The sequence below is a fragment of the Ochotona princeps genome, chromosome 6 (assembly GCF_030435755.1).
Source record: "Ochotona princeps isolate mOchPri1 chromosome 6, mOchPri1.hap1, whole genome shotgun sequence".
In the NCBI taxonomy this organism is placed as follows: Eukaryota; Metazoa; Chordata; class Mammalia; order Lagomorpha; family Ochotonidae; genus Ochotona; species Ochotona princeps.
In genome coordinates, this window is record NC_080837.1 from 31189898 (window position 1) to 31204463 (window position 14566).

At 38.5% G+C, this 14566-nt stretch overlaps 1 protein-coding gene across 2 annotated transcripts in view; it reads left to right on the plus strand.

The window, feature by feature from the left end:
* FBN1 (fibrillin 1) overlaps nt 1-14566 on the plus strand; it is a 227834-nt gene that overhangs the window by 155190 nt on the left and 58078 nt on the right. For both annotated transcript variants that reach the window (XM_058665887.1, XM_004578093.4), the window contains 10 exons: nt 319-546; nt 1579-1704; nt 1830-1958; nt 2768-2893; nt 3000-3125; nt 4539-4661; nt 5747-5872; nt 7808-7933; nt 14106-14228; nt 14380-14502. In XM_058665887.1, the coding sequence (XP_058521870.1) occupies nt 319-546; nt 1579-1704; nt 1830-1958; nt 2768-2893; nt 3000-3125; nt 4539-4661; nt 5747-5872; nt 7808-7933; nt 14106-14228; nt 14380-14502 (1356 nt within the window). The remainder of the gene's footprint in view (nt 1-318; nt 547-1578; nt 1705-1829; nt 1959-2767; nt 2894-2999; nt 3126-4538; nt 4662-5746; nt 5873-7807; nt 7934-14105; nt 14229-14379; nt 14503-14566) is intronic.

Genomic DNA, 14566 nt, shown 5'->3' on the forward strand with positions numbered 1-14566 from the left:
CCTCGAGAGAAGCAGCTGAGGTGCAGGCAGGGGTGGTAGGCATGTCTTTCCAGGGAAAGGGCTCCCCTGAATAAAGCACCATGGGAATTCTTTTCATGCTGCTCCTCCTATGCTGTCATCCCATCAGTAGGAGATGCAAACAAGGACTAACAGAAAGAAGTGAGTGTGTATTAGGCAAGAATGCTCCCCATATAGTCACTGAATCCCATTTAGTAAGTGTCTCAGTTGCTGTGTTTGTCATATTTGCCTAAGAAAAATTGGTAGTTGGGGCAGAGAAAATAGCAGCTCTCTTCATCCCCACTCTGTTCCTTGGGACAGACATCCGCCTGGAAACCTGCTACCTGAGATACGACGATGAGGAGTGCACACTGCCTGTCACCGGCCGCCACCGCATGGATGCCTGCTGCTGCTCCGTGGGGGCAGCCTGGGGGACCGAGGAATGCGAGGAGTGTCCTTTGAGAAACACCCCTGAATACGAGGAGCTCTGTCCCAGAGGACCTGGCTTTGCCACAAAGGAAATTACAAATGGGAAACCTTTCTTCAAAGGTAAAGCCTTGTCAGTGATTGGTTGCTCAGAGTTCTAGTAACATGGAGTGGCCTTAGCTTGTGTTCCTGTGTGGTTTTCATGTGTTCTGCTCAGTCTGTTTTGCCTGGAGTCTTTCATGTCAGCGTGGTTCTAATTACTTCATGTCTGAATCAACTTATGAAAATGGAAAATGAACATATCAATATGATTTTATTTATATAGATGTACAAAATATATAGACGGTTATTGATTTTACTGAGTATTTCATTCCAGAAATCCCACAGGCTAAAATTGTTCTCCCAGCAGAGACATTCTCTAGATGGCTGTTTTCAATGTCTCTTAAACATAAGCGAAAGGACTTTGAATAGTTGGCCTTCCCTAAGGCTGTGGCCATCCCTTGCAACTGAATTCCTGATGTTCCTGAGATTTGATCTGCCAGTTCCATGTGTCTCGGCATGTTGAAACGAACCTGTGTGCCTGTTGCTTTTGAACGACCTCCAGAAGGAGCAGCTGAGCTCACATGTTGCATATTGGCAGAGTCTTCTGATGTACAAAAAACTATGTTCATAAGCCTTAATGGCATATGATATTGAGAAAATATCTCCTAAATTAGTGCAAATAATTTACATTGTAAAATACATATTGGAAGTTCTTATAAGACTCTTTAGACCTCTCTAATCCTGAAAAGTAATTAAATGATTATTTCATTTTGCTATACAAATAATTTTTGCTATGGAGGCAATCTATTCTAAGTGTCTTCTGGATGGACACTAGTCATTTAGAAATAGTTTTTTTTTTTCATTTTCTTATGTATTAAGCAGTGTGCTAGACCCTAGCAGTCCAAGTAAATGTTCTCTTTGCTTCTCTAATGCTGCTTTTGAAAATGTAGATATTAAAATGGCTGGAAATGTTTACAAAGTCCTTTTTCTCATAGATCAGTTATTTGAAAAAGTATTACAAAGGCCTTAAACCAAGACCCTGCAAATGGTGGACACCAAGTCCTCTGAATTTTTTGCTCATACACTTTCCCCCACATTTTCTTTTTCTTGCAGATATCAATGAGTGCAAGATGATACCCAGCCTCTGCACCCATGGCAAGTGCAGAAACACCATTGGCAGCTTTAAGTGCAGATGCGACAGCGGTTTTGCGCTTGATTCTGAGGAAAGGAACTGCACAGGTGAGTGAATGGGCCTTCAAGAGCAGGGAAGACGCTGTCCTTTGATATTCCTTATCTTCACTGTGTTGCTACCAGAATTAAGTCAATCCTGACCTTCATTTGCTCCACTTGCTCTTTTTGTGCAGACATTGATGAATGTCGCATATCTCCAGACCTCTGTGGTCGAGGTCAATGTGTGAACACCCCTGGGGACTTCGAGTGCAAGTGTGACGAAGGTTACGAAAGTGGATTCATGATGATGAAGAACTGCATGGGTGAGTTTCTGGTCATTTGGTCAAAACTGGCAGAAAACCATTCCAGAAGCTTGAGAATGTGTAACCTGTGTCCCAGGTTCTCACTGCTGCCCCAGAGTGCCTAGTGAGTCAGTAGTAGTCTAACCACAGCAGAAAGAGACTGACATGCCAATAGAATGACGAAATTCCTGTTGTCAAACTGTGGGGGACCGTGGAGATCAGCTATTGGTCCTCGGGAGATGAGCTTATCTCCTGAGAGAGTCAACCCAGGGTAGGGTCAACCTTTCAGGAACAAGCTATAGAAGCCCCAGGAGAAGGTTTCTGTCTAGCATTATCAGGACAGGAGACAGAGGAAGCTGGTTGCCTTTGGTTAAGTTCCCTGGAAATAAATTCTGAAGTGGGGATTCTTGTAAAAGCGGGTATCAATTCAGTTTCTCTTGTTTTTGAGAGAGTGTGCTCTCAGGAGGCATCTGTTGGGAAAAGAGGAAAGAAGGTTAATGAAAAGGAAAAAAATAAGCTGAGAGTTGGACTGCCTTTCAGCATTCCTCAGATTCCACAGGGAGCTCTGAGGGTTGTCCTTCCCTGTGACAGAGAGATCAAGGCTCAGTATTCCCATGTCACATCAACAGATTGTTGGCCATGGGAGAAGGGTATAGCCAGTCACCTCTGGGCATATTTGAGGGAATGGAGAGAGGTGAGAGTGTTCATAAGGGAGCCTGAAAATCCTTCACAGCTAAGACTTCAAGCACCTAGGGAATGGGTACCCCACCTTGGTGGAGTGGATCAGAATGCCACCAATACCTTCAGCATGCACCATTTCCACTTTGCAGATATTGATGAGTGTCAGAGAGACCCTCTCCTATGCCGAGGAGGTGTGTGTATAAACACAGAGGGAAGTTACCGCTGTGAGTGCCCGCCTGGTCATCAGCTGGCCCCCAACATATCTGCATGTGTCGGTAAGTGGGAGACTCAGACTGCTGGCAGTGGGTCAGTCGTTTGACCCACATCTGTGCTGCAGTCAGAAGCTTATGCTCATGTATTTGCTCCTCCTACTCTAAACAGACATCAACGAGTGTGAGCTGAGCGCAAACCTCTGCCCCAATGGCCGCTGTGTGAACCTCATGGGGAAATATCAATGTGCCTGCAACCCTGGTTATCATTCGACTCCCGACAGGCTGTTTTGTGTGGGTAAGTTTTATATTTAGTTTTATGTTTCGTGCTTTCTTTTGTTTAGTTGCTTTCTAAAAAATGCCCAAGCAATGCATTATGAATTCTGTTTTCATCACTCATTACTTTTACTCTATCTTTCCTGTTTGCCTGTAAGTAAAATGCTTTTCTTTTTCTCACCTCCATTGTCTACAGAAGCAGATAAAATGCTATAGAAATTTTTAGCTCTAACAAATATAATTTAACCCATGCTGTTTTGAGTAAAGATAAGAGGCATATGCTTTGTGTATGCTCATGTATAAATAGCAAGATGCATTAGCCAACGATAGCTAACAGGTAATCACTGGAATAAAATGCAGGGTGATTGCTTGTAAGAACAGAAAGCATAGGGTGAAATCTCTGTTGATAGGTAGTTTAAAGGAGCTAGAAGATCTCAAAGAATGGCTGTTGTACAGTGCATGATGGAATTCTTGTATCTTATGTTGGAGCAGAGGCCATGTCTGGCAGTCCTTAAAGATGGGTTTCTGTGGGACAAGCATTAGGCTTTGTGGTTGGTCCTCTGTAGATTTAGTCATGCTGTGAAGAGTGGCACAAAAAACCCTGTGGCTTTATTGTGTCCAACGTCAAAGTGAAACTTTGTAGAAACTGCCAGTTTTTGTCTGGTTTGGGGTGTATACCATGTGGAACTGCCAAGTCTCACATGGTTTCCACTCAAAACCATAAATAAGCCCGAATTCTTCTGAAACATGGCCCAGGACAGCTCAGAACTCCAACTCAGGTTCTTGAAAAAAAAAGTGAAACTTCAGCCAATCAGATTGAATTTCGTGTTTATAACTAAATCAAAAGAAATTCACCCATGTGTCTCTGATCCTAACACAGTACTTCTGCACTGGCAGTGTTACACCACAAATTGTGTAATTGTTTACTTGTCTCTCCAGCGTCAATGTGGCCACAAAGTCATTGACTGTTGGATTCTCACCTTTAGCAGATCATAGGTGTATAGTTAGTCTTTGTTGAGGTAATTCTAGTTACCCTAGGATTTTTTTAAGCTTTACTTGGCCTATGCCTGGAAATTTTAACATGTGTGATGATCATAGAATAGAAGACGGCATCTCAGTTCATTTTGTCCTGCTATTATAAAATGCCTGAAATGTATTAGCTCATAATTCTGAATGTTCAGTAGTCCAATATCAATGTGCCAGCATCTAGCATGAGCTCTCTTGCTGCATCATCGTGTGGTATAAGACAAGAGGGTGAGAAAGAGCAAAGTGAGGCTGAGCTTTACTCTTAATCCCGTCATCCATCCCACCCACAAGGCTGGGGCTCTCATGGCCGTATCGCCTCTCAATGATTCTTCCTCTCAATGACAATTAAATTTCACCATGCTTTTTCGAAGGCTGTACCAGAAGGTGATGTTATCTTCATTTCTTTTAGACATTGATGAATGCAGCATCATGAATGGTGGCTGTGAAACCTTCTGCACAAACTCTGAGGGCAGTTATGAATGCAGCTGTCAGCAAGGATTCGCACTGATGCCTGACCAGAGATCATGTACTGGTGAGTAGATTTTAGCCTCTGTTAGAATCATCAATAGCAGATCCCTAAGGAGAGCGGTTCAGGGCTGAGGCTTTGGAGTCAGACAATGCTGGGTTCAAATCCTTGTTTGTGACGTATGCTAACTGTGCTTTCTTGATCAGTATACTTAGCTTCAGACTCTTCATAACATGGCATTACGGCTGCCTATGTAGAAGATTTGAAGAGTAATTGCCATACAATAACTAGAATATAAAATATATTTTCCTCTTTGATTAAAATTTTGAAGAGTTTAATTTGGGGCATAATTAACTGCTACATTGGGCATATTTCTTGGATCAACAGCATCAGCCTCACCTGAGAATTCCTAAGAATCAAAATCTCAGGCTTCATTCCAGCTCAAATGCATCAGAAACAATAGGTGTGGGTTTTTGTAATCTGTAGCTTCACAAGCTGTTCAAAAGTGCTACATCTATACGGAAATAAGAGACTTACCTGTCTATATTAGAATTCATACTGTGTCACCCTGAGCTGGAAGAGACATGAAGCCAGCTAGAGATGAGAAGTAAAGTGAACAACAAAGGTTTAATCTGGGCTTAGGTTAAAGAGGAAAGTGTTTTCCACCTGACCTAGAAAAATATTCCTAAAATCTCTAGATACAAACTGGGCTATACAAATTAAATGTTAAATGTTTTTTACTGAAAGTGCATGTAAGTAGGTATGCTTAATGTAAAGTAATTTCCACCTAAAACATCTGTAAAACAGAAGATGATAGGCTTATACATTTATAATTTGATAAGGAGAAAAACAAGTTCATAATCATTTTTGAATGATAAATTCACGTGAGAGGAACTTTTTAGTACTTGACTTTTTAATGCTTAAAGACCTTGATTCTGGAAAGTGTGTGTGAATCTTGAAAATGGTTCTCTGCTTTTTTACACAGGATAACCTGACAGGATAATTTTTTTTATAAAGCTTCATTTGGATTTGAGAGACAGTATTCTTGTGCAAGATGGCTGAGTTTATTTGATTTGAGTCAGCTCATGTTTTCTTACTGAATTATGGACCCAATATCAACAACTTGTGGCTGTTGGTTTTGTTCTTTGTAGACATTGATGAGTGTGAAGATAACCCCAATATCTGTGATGGTGGCCAGTGCACGAACATACCTGGAGAGTACAGATGCTTGTGTTTCGATGGATTCATGGCATCAGAGGACATGAAAACATGTGTTGGTAAGCAAAGAGGACAAACTTTCCAACTTGCCTGGTTATTTGTAAATATTGCTAAATTATATAAATGTTAGTTTGCCTAGTTGATAGAGCCCATGAAAAACATATGGCTATTTTTTGTTAGAATGCTTATATTTTAAAGCCAGCATTGAAAGAACAACTTCTGTGCAACTGTGATATGTAGGTTTGAGCTAATAATTGGTCAGCTCCATGGGACTGTATCTTTTATGTCTATCCACTGTGTCTGTACACTTAGAGTTTGGGCATTAAAATGGTTGACTGAGGTAAAACTAGTCTTGATGAAAATGCAGTACACTGTGTGATTGATCATAATTGTTTTGGATAGTTTCTGTTGCTATCCCTTCAAATTTGTTAAACTTTAATGCTGCAATAATTAACTGCTTTAACCTCATCCATTATATCTTGTTTCTCAGACATTGTGGCTTTTATCTCTAAGAGTTTGATTTGGATTTTTTGTATCTTTTTGTCTGTTTAATATGTATGTCAAATCATTTCACTAGTCTTTTGAGCACAAGGAATATAGTTGTAGCCACTATTTTATGTCCTCATCTAATTCTATCACACTGTTTCTTCATTCATTCAGTAAATTGGCTTTCTTCCTCAGTATGGTTCATATTGTCCTGCTTTACTGAATGTCTGAATTTTGGTTGGATGCCAGACATTGTAAATTTTACCTCACTAGGTGGCACATATTTTCATGTTCCTAGAAACATTCTTGAGCTCTGTTCTGCAGCACAGTTGAATTACTAGGAACAGAGTGATCCTCAGAGTTTTCTTTGAAGCTGTTAAGGAGCTAATTTTTTGCTCCATTACTGAGGCAAGGCCTTTCAGGATACTCTATCCAATTCTCTGTGAATTATCGGATTTTTCCAGCCTGGTTGGTGGGAACGGGCAAAGCTCCAGGCCTTCAGTGAACTTTGAAGATTATCTTTGGTAATTTGTTTGGGCAGTGCATTCCCCAGGCTCAAATAGTTTGTTTCCCCACATGAATGTGCAGATCACTACTCGTCTAAATATTTGGGGGTAACCTAATGCAAATCTCTGGAATGTTCCATGCAGCTCTCTTCTGTCCTTTTCTCTGCTGTATGAGCCCTGGCCATCATGGGCTCCCAGGATGGCAGGTTCATTTCCAGAGCTCAGAGACATTGCCTAATCCACCTGGAAGTCTCCTCCCTCTGCTGTGAACTAAAAACTGCCCCCAGAGAGTAATCTGGAGCAAATATAAGTTCACCTAGTTTGTTTTCTTTCATTTTTCATTTCTTTCAGGTATTGTTGTCTTTTGTTTGCTAGTCTCTAGAAAATCCATGTTTTTTATTCTTACCTATTGTTCATTTGGTTAAGTTGTTTTAGCTGAGAAAGTTATTTCAAGCCTGTGTTATTCTACTCTGGTCAGATTGAGAGTCTATAATGCATTATATTTAGATTTTATCACTCTATCTTCTGAAATCTTTACTAAAAATTTGTGAGGTTGTAGAAAGCAAAATGGAGTATTATTAACTTTCTTTCAGCTCAGGAAAGAAATGAAGATTGTAACTATTTGCCTTACGCCAGTTCATTTGTCATTTGTTTTAAAATAGGAGAACAAAATCATTAGCTTGATGCATACAGAACTAAAATGTTTGTCATGTACTGGAATATTCCATTTTAGAATGTCTAGACTGACATTTAAATGGACTCTATGTTCTGCCTGGAATCAATATGTTAATGTATTTGATTACCTGGCATGTTATTGGTGAGTCAGGAAAAAAAACCAGTCCACATGATTAGCAAGCAATACAGAAAGCAAATGTGAGTTGAGAACATTCTTCTAAACAAGGACATTTCCCTTTTCTAATGTGTCAGTTATTTTTAATCTTCAGGAGAAGTGTTCAATGACATCACATGATTACCTGCACTAATAACATCTGTGTGTTGCAGATGTCAATGAATGTGACTTGAATCCAAATATCTGCCTCAGTGGAACCTGTGAAAACACAAAAGGCTCATTTATCTGCCACTGTGACATGGGCTACTCAGGCAAGAAAGGAAAAACTGGCTGCACAGGTATGTTTCAAATTGAATAATATGTGAAGTAGTTAAGAGCCTACTACTAGAATGAAAGATTAAGACAAGTTTTAGAACTGTTAACATCTTAACTACACCCTACAGCAAACTGTGTAACATTTTTCATTAATTTAGCTTCCACTTGTTTGAAATTTATCATCTCTTATTGTGGATTCAAGTTGAGGGCCTTTTCCCCTCTTTCTCTGTGATGAAAAGACCTACTGACTAAATTACCACTATGCATAAAATAGGTTGTTAATTAAAAATCACATTTTCATAGCAAAGTAGTGAAATTTACATCCCTTCATTGAAACAAGACTTTCCCAACATTTCATTTAAGATCTTATTACATAAATTGCTATGTAAAGAAGCATATGATACAATTATTTCATTTTATTGATTCTCACCATCTTCCAGTTCCTTAGTATGAATAATTTTGACTATTAAATTATCCAAAAGAACTATTATTTTTTTGGGATTTAACAAATCTTGGGAAGTAATGATCACTTGCAAATTTGGTTTTCTTGTTCAAACAGCACTTGGGAAGGTCTTTTCACATATTTGTAGCAGATTATGCTAATAAATGCTAAATGAAAGATGTTACTTTTGGCAATCACTTTATTTTTTTTTTAAGGATTTAGTAGATATTTCACATGTGAGATGGTGATGTTAAGTAGATGGAATAACACAATGTTACTATAATTGCTTATATTAATGCAAATTTTATGGCATGTAACATTATTAAAAACATAATAGGGACTGTGGTGAACTAGAGTTAGGTTTCTATAAAATTTCTTTACAAAAAAAACCTTTTAGTTATAAAAGCCAGTTTAGCAAGCTTTTATGCTTTAAATATCAAAATACTGTCTGACTGGAAATGTGGTCAATTTATAGTGCTTCCTTTTAATTATATCAACATATTTCAAGAAAATAGCAACATAGATTTATTAATGGCAAGTGTGCAGTTTCAACTTTATTTTTACATAGGATAATGGCAGTGATAATAATATTGGTTCAAAAATGGCAGAAAATTGACAAATTCTGATAGGAAGCTTGAGGCTGGAATGCTTTTATGTGCACTCTCATTGAAGCTCAGCAAGGGGTCCTTTGCGGTCTGTGGTAGTGTTTAAGCTCTCAGCTCCCCCAGGTGAGCCTTCATGGGCAAGCAGTGTTAGCTATGTATGCCCATGGCTCAAGCTTTAGTCTTGGTTTCATAAATAATATAAATATAGGACTTAGTAGGAGCTGGTGGCCTGGCAGGAATGAAGAGGAAGGCAGGTAGCTCCGTGATGAACTGTCATTCTGCAATGTGATGCTGGCCTCACAAATTTTGGCCCCCAAAATCAATTTAAAAAGAAAGTTTACTTTGTGTGATGGAAAGCTTGTTTTTCATATCTGAGTTTGTGCATGATGGCTGTGGTGACAAGAGTTGTGCACTGTGTTAGATGAGAGGACATCAATTCTATATTACTAACAGCAGCCTTTTATTAAGTCATGTGTGATCAAAAAAGACCTCTTCTTCCAGAGGGCATTATTTGCCTCCTGTTCTTTCAGATTGAAGCCTGATACATTCTCTTTTTTTCAATTTGACAAAATCCAGTTAGCATTGTAGGAAACAAGGAATTGCTGAGGCTCCTTTGATAGCATAGGAACAAAGCATTTGGTGGGCTTATGGAAGGAATAGAACCTTGAATTTTCTCCCTAGTTCTTTCAAGGATGGTCAGGAACAAATCACCTGGATGTTTCTGCAGTGACTCAAATGTTTTCCCAGGGTGAGAAACTACCAGGACCCATGAAAGTAAGGGCTGCAATAGAGAGAAAGAAGAAAAAGAAGCAAAAATCCTCAGTGGACACTGCCTAGCAAGCAAGGACATCAGAGCAGATTGGAAATTGCTTAGTGCTGGCCAGGAGTAGGGGAGACTCACAGACAGGATTGTAAAATTGGAGCCAAGAGGTTTTTATAATCTCATATAACTCAGGCTCTTATTGCCTGATTTTATTTTAAAATTAGTGTCATTCACAACTTAGAATACTACCAGGTTACCCTTGGTGATGATCATGTTAAGTTTTTAGAATGTTATGGGCTACTAATATAAATATATACATATACATATATATATATGTGTGTGTGTGTGTGTGTGTGTGTGTATATATATATATATATATATATTCTTCCATTATTGGATAAGCAAATCATACAACAGAAAACAGCAAGGAAGAGACTTGGAACTGTATTTTGATAATAGGAAAAGGAAATGGATCTGCCTATTTTATTCATGCAAATAGACAGATTTTTAAAAATGAATACCCTGTAAAAAAATCATAAAACTATGTGTTCTATTTCATAAAGAGAAACTTGTTTCATGAGAACTAAAAAAAAAAAAGTCCTCTGGGCTCCATTGCAGCTTTGTCTAAATATTTCAGCTCCCTTGTCATTACTGATTGTTTCCATTTTAACAAATAAACATGTTTTTCCCCCAATAACTTTAGCAGTGTTCAGAATCCACCCACTGACTTACATTCCCAAGCCCACACAGATGCTAAGATTTCTTTTTTCTCCTTCAGCTTTGTCAAAACTGTGTGCATTGCTAAGGGGAATGCTTGATTTAATGGAGAGAGAATGTCCATTTGCTTGAAACTTACAACACAGCTCTTCTATCCTTGGCTAATGGACTGGATTATAACGTTCCTATGACCCACAGTCAGGTGTCCACTGTTCATTTCGCACAGTTGTGACTAGGGGAAGGAACACTGAGTGCCTTCCACATGCCACCCTTGGTGGGTCTTGGCCTTCATGAGCTAACTTGGGAGAACCCACCCCTCATCATGTGCTCAGTTTATTGGCAAATAAAACATAGCCTTAAGTGGGAAAAAAAATCAGGATTGTTTTCAGTTAAAATAATATTTTGGGGTAATTTTCATTTCTCATACTAATCTGATTTCTTTGACATGAGAAATGTTTCTAGTGGGTCTTATTCCTGGGACGTATATACTTTAACCACCAGCAGTCAGTGAGAATTTGTGCTCATTTCCTCCCAGTTTCTTATCACCATGATTCCTCCGCACTGGCTGACAGCCTATGAAAACTCCATGGGTGTTCAGTTAATAGTCTTGGCTCAAATTTGGATCCAAATTAAGAAATCCAAGTAGCCTTCACAATTGGCTTCTCCATTCATTATTTCACCCACTTTTTCAATGCCTAATCCAGTAGATTACACGGTGTACTGGCCCTACCAGATTAAGATGCACACGATAGATGCCCAGCTAGTGGCAAACCAGGTGTTTGTGTGGGTGATACAGCCTCTACCTGTGTGAATGTAAATCGAGGCTCAGAATACAAGCGTACAGTCAGATGGCAGATTGGTTTGGAGCAGGGATGATGCTTACCTTGAACCTGTGCTCACCCATATAACCCTCCACCCCGTGCCCTTCCAAGAAGCTGTGTGTATAAGAATTGTGACAGAGGATTGATGGGGTTAAGAAGGTTGCAGTGTCAGCCTTAAATTTGAATTTCTTTGCTTTTCTTGGCTTACGCTTATTCTTAATCTTAAAAAGGATTTTTCTGTCTGGAGCAAACTTGTGAGGGAAACAGAACATTTGTACAGAAAGAGATGTTCTTGGCAACTGGTGCTGTATTTCCTTCACAGTTTTGAAGAGTGCTTCAATACAGCATTTTTGTTTGCTTGTTTACCTTACGGTTCCCTTTCTGTTTGCTTTTATAATGAAGTACAGTCCTAACCCTGGATCTGTCAAGCCATTGATTACTGAGTAATGGTTAGATGCATACTTGCAAAAACCTTTTATTCAGAAATGCCTTTACTCTTTGTGGCCACTTTAAGTCATATTAATTCACTAGTTAGTTACTGACAGTGCAAGGTGCTGAGATCATGACTTACACAAATATTCATGAAACAGAGCATGGTAAATTAGCTCCTGAGTTACTCCATCTTCGTACCGCAATGCACATAATATACTATCTCAAATTATTTTCATCCTTAAAGCATTACAACAAAATTAAACATATTTTGGAATTTAAAAATTTATATTTGTATATAATTAATGAATAAAAAAGAAGGGAACTCTTAAAATGGTAATTTTATTAATTGTATGATTACATATGGAAGGTAAAAATCATATTGAAAATAAGGGCACTTTTGCTCATTACAAATTTTGAAAACAAGATTACAGAATTGTGCTTAGCAGAAGGGGTTTTTGGATATTACTATGAGTCTGTTAATATCACCAGCCTATAGAGAAATCTGCAAAGCAAGATTCAGGATGGAGTCGTGATGTGATGAAAAACAGGAACTCAAGTAAAGTTAAGGGAGAGAATGCCAGTGAGTAGAGAGTGGGTCTACGATCCAGGTGGTCCTGGCTCTGTCCCCTGCTCACCATGGTGCCTGACCACCTTGTCCTCCTCAGAGAAGCCCGAGGACTGAGAGAGGAATTCTGAGTGATTCCTACTTGGAAAATTCCTAATTCTGTAGCTTCTGGAGGCTCCACTTCTGCTTGCAAGGATTTGCCAAAAATCGTGACAAATAAAAGAGGGAAAATAAGGCAGGGCTCCACCCAAGTGATAATTTGTGTTATTACCTCTGAGGCGAGTCATGATTAGAGGAACAGACATGTGTTCACAGCTTGCTTGGGAACATTTGTTCAAGTTCTGTGAAGTTAGATTGGGCATAGGAAGGCTGACTTTCATGGATCTTGGTGGCTATTCACCACAATTATTCTTGGATTGGCATTCTTCCTTATTTCCTTGGAATGTGCCAGACCCCATTATTCAGTTGTTGGAGGCTCCCAGTCACAAGTTTTAAAGTTATATGTCCACTTTGTTCTGCCATAATAACCCAATAGGTTCATATGGCTGCCAAGGTTATACTAAATGCACCTATACAATATATTATAATACTAAAGATGTTCTTCCAGGCATGATTCTAATTTATGGCAGTTAGTAATTTTACAAAATTTTTAAGTAGGAGAACTCTGCCATTATTTAATTTTGCAATTTCTCTGGAAGTTCTGAGGAAGCCAAAGATCCCAGGACCCTTGCAGCATTTTAAATGGAGTGCTGGACAAACAGCATGTTTCCAAACACTTGCAAATTGGGCTTCTTGTATACACAAGAGGATAAACATTAGTTGCTTACCCACTTTCTTTTTTCTGCCACTACTCAAATGATTACTGGAAATTCCTGCAGCATTTTGTATATGAAAATTACCCTTTTTGACCCAGGCTGTATATTTGATACTGGTTTTTCCATAGACTGCTAATATATTTATGAGTTCTTACTAGTTAATGACAAAATTGATTATGAGTAGTAAGTCATTATATAATGGATTCATTGCAGGAAACAAAACATGTTATTGCATTTTGTGTAACGCTTTTATAGTATAGAATTTACCTTGGTTGAACTTGGAATTTGATTTTGTGAATAGAGAACTTGGGACGATTTTGAGCCTTAATAATGTGACTTTAATCTGACACTCCTTGTTCTAACAAATTCACCTACTGGATTGACTTGAGTTTTACATGAAATATGAAATATTCCAGAAGGCTTGACTCTCCAATGTGCTCAGACTCCTAGAATCTAGAGAAAGTGTTTTTCACACATTAGCTTAAGAAACAATTTTGAAATATCAATATCTAAAATAAAACTTACAGAATTAAAGCATCATTAAATAATAAAATGTTCTGACATTAAGAATAAAATATGCTTGATACATAGAATACGATTCAGAAGTTTTCTAGTTTGCCAACATTTTATTCCTTTGTCCATAGGAGACATGAAAACTGTATATCATTACTAAATAATTGACTTGATTAAAATATTTGTAATAAAGTCATATGACCATGAGAATTTTTGGCATACCATCAAACACAAGGCTACCTACTTTTTAAGGTTTTAAGCTGGAAAAATGTCCATTTTGCTTTGCAGTGATAGCAGACTTACATTATAATAAAAAAAAACAGCTAATGAAAGCAAAGATTATTTTTCCTGCTTTAAAAACTAAAGTCAAAATTGTGCAATATATGTCAAGTTTATATGTGGATACTAAAGCTATCTGTATATTGTAGGAAGTGTGAAGGGAAGTCAGCTGTTCACACATACTTTGGAAAGCAGAAGGACATTTGTATTGAACATTCTCTAAACCACTGGCTGTTTTTGCAGACATCAATGAATGTGAAATCGGAGCACATAACTGTGGCAGACACGCTGTATGTACCAACACGGCAGGAAGCTTCAAATGCAGCTGCAGTCCTGGGTGGATTGGAGATGGGGTCAAGTGTACTGGTGAGTTGACAAATAACACACATTGCTTATCATGAATGTATCATGTGTTGACTTTAATGTAAGAATATTAGTTCTGTAAAGTCTAATTTGTGTATTACTGATTTTAAATGCCGTACTTTTGGCTAATCATGATGCAACCTGTTTCCTGAAGATCTGGATGAGTGCTCCAATGGTACCCACATGTGCAGCCAGCATGCAGACTGCAAAAACACCATGGGATCCTACCGCTGTCTCTGTAAGGAAGGATACACAGGTGATGGCTTCTCCTGTACAGGTAGGTGCCCCCGAAAACAACTGTGTGAACATCAGTGGGGCAGTGAGATATCCCATTAGCTTTG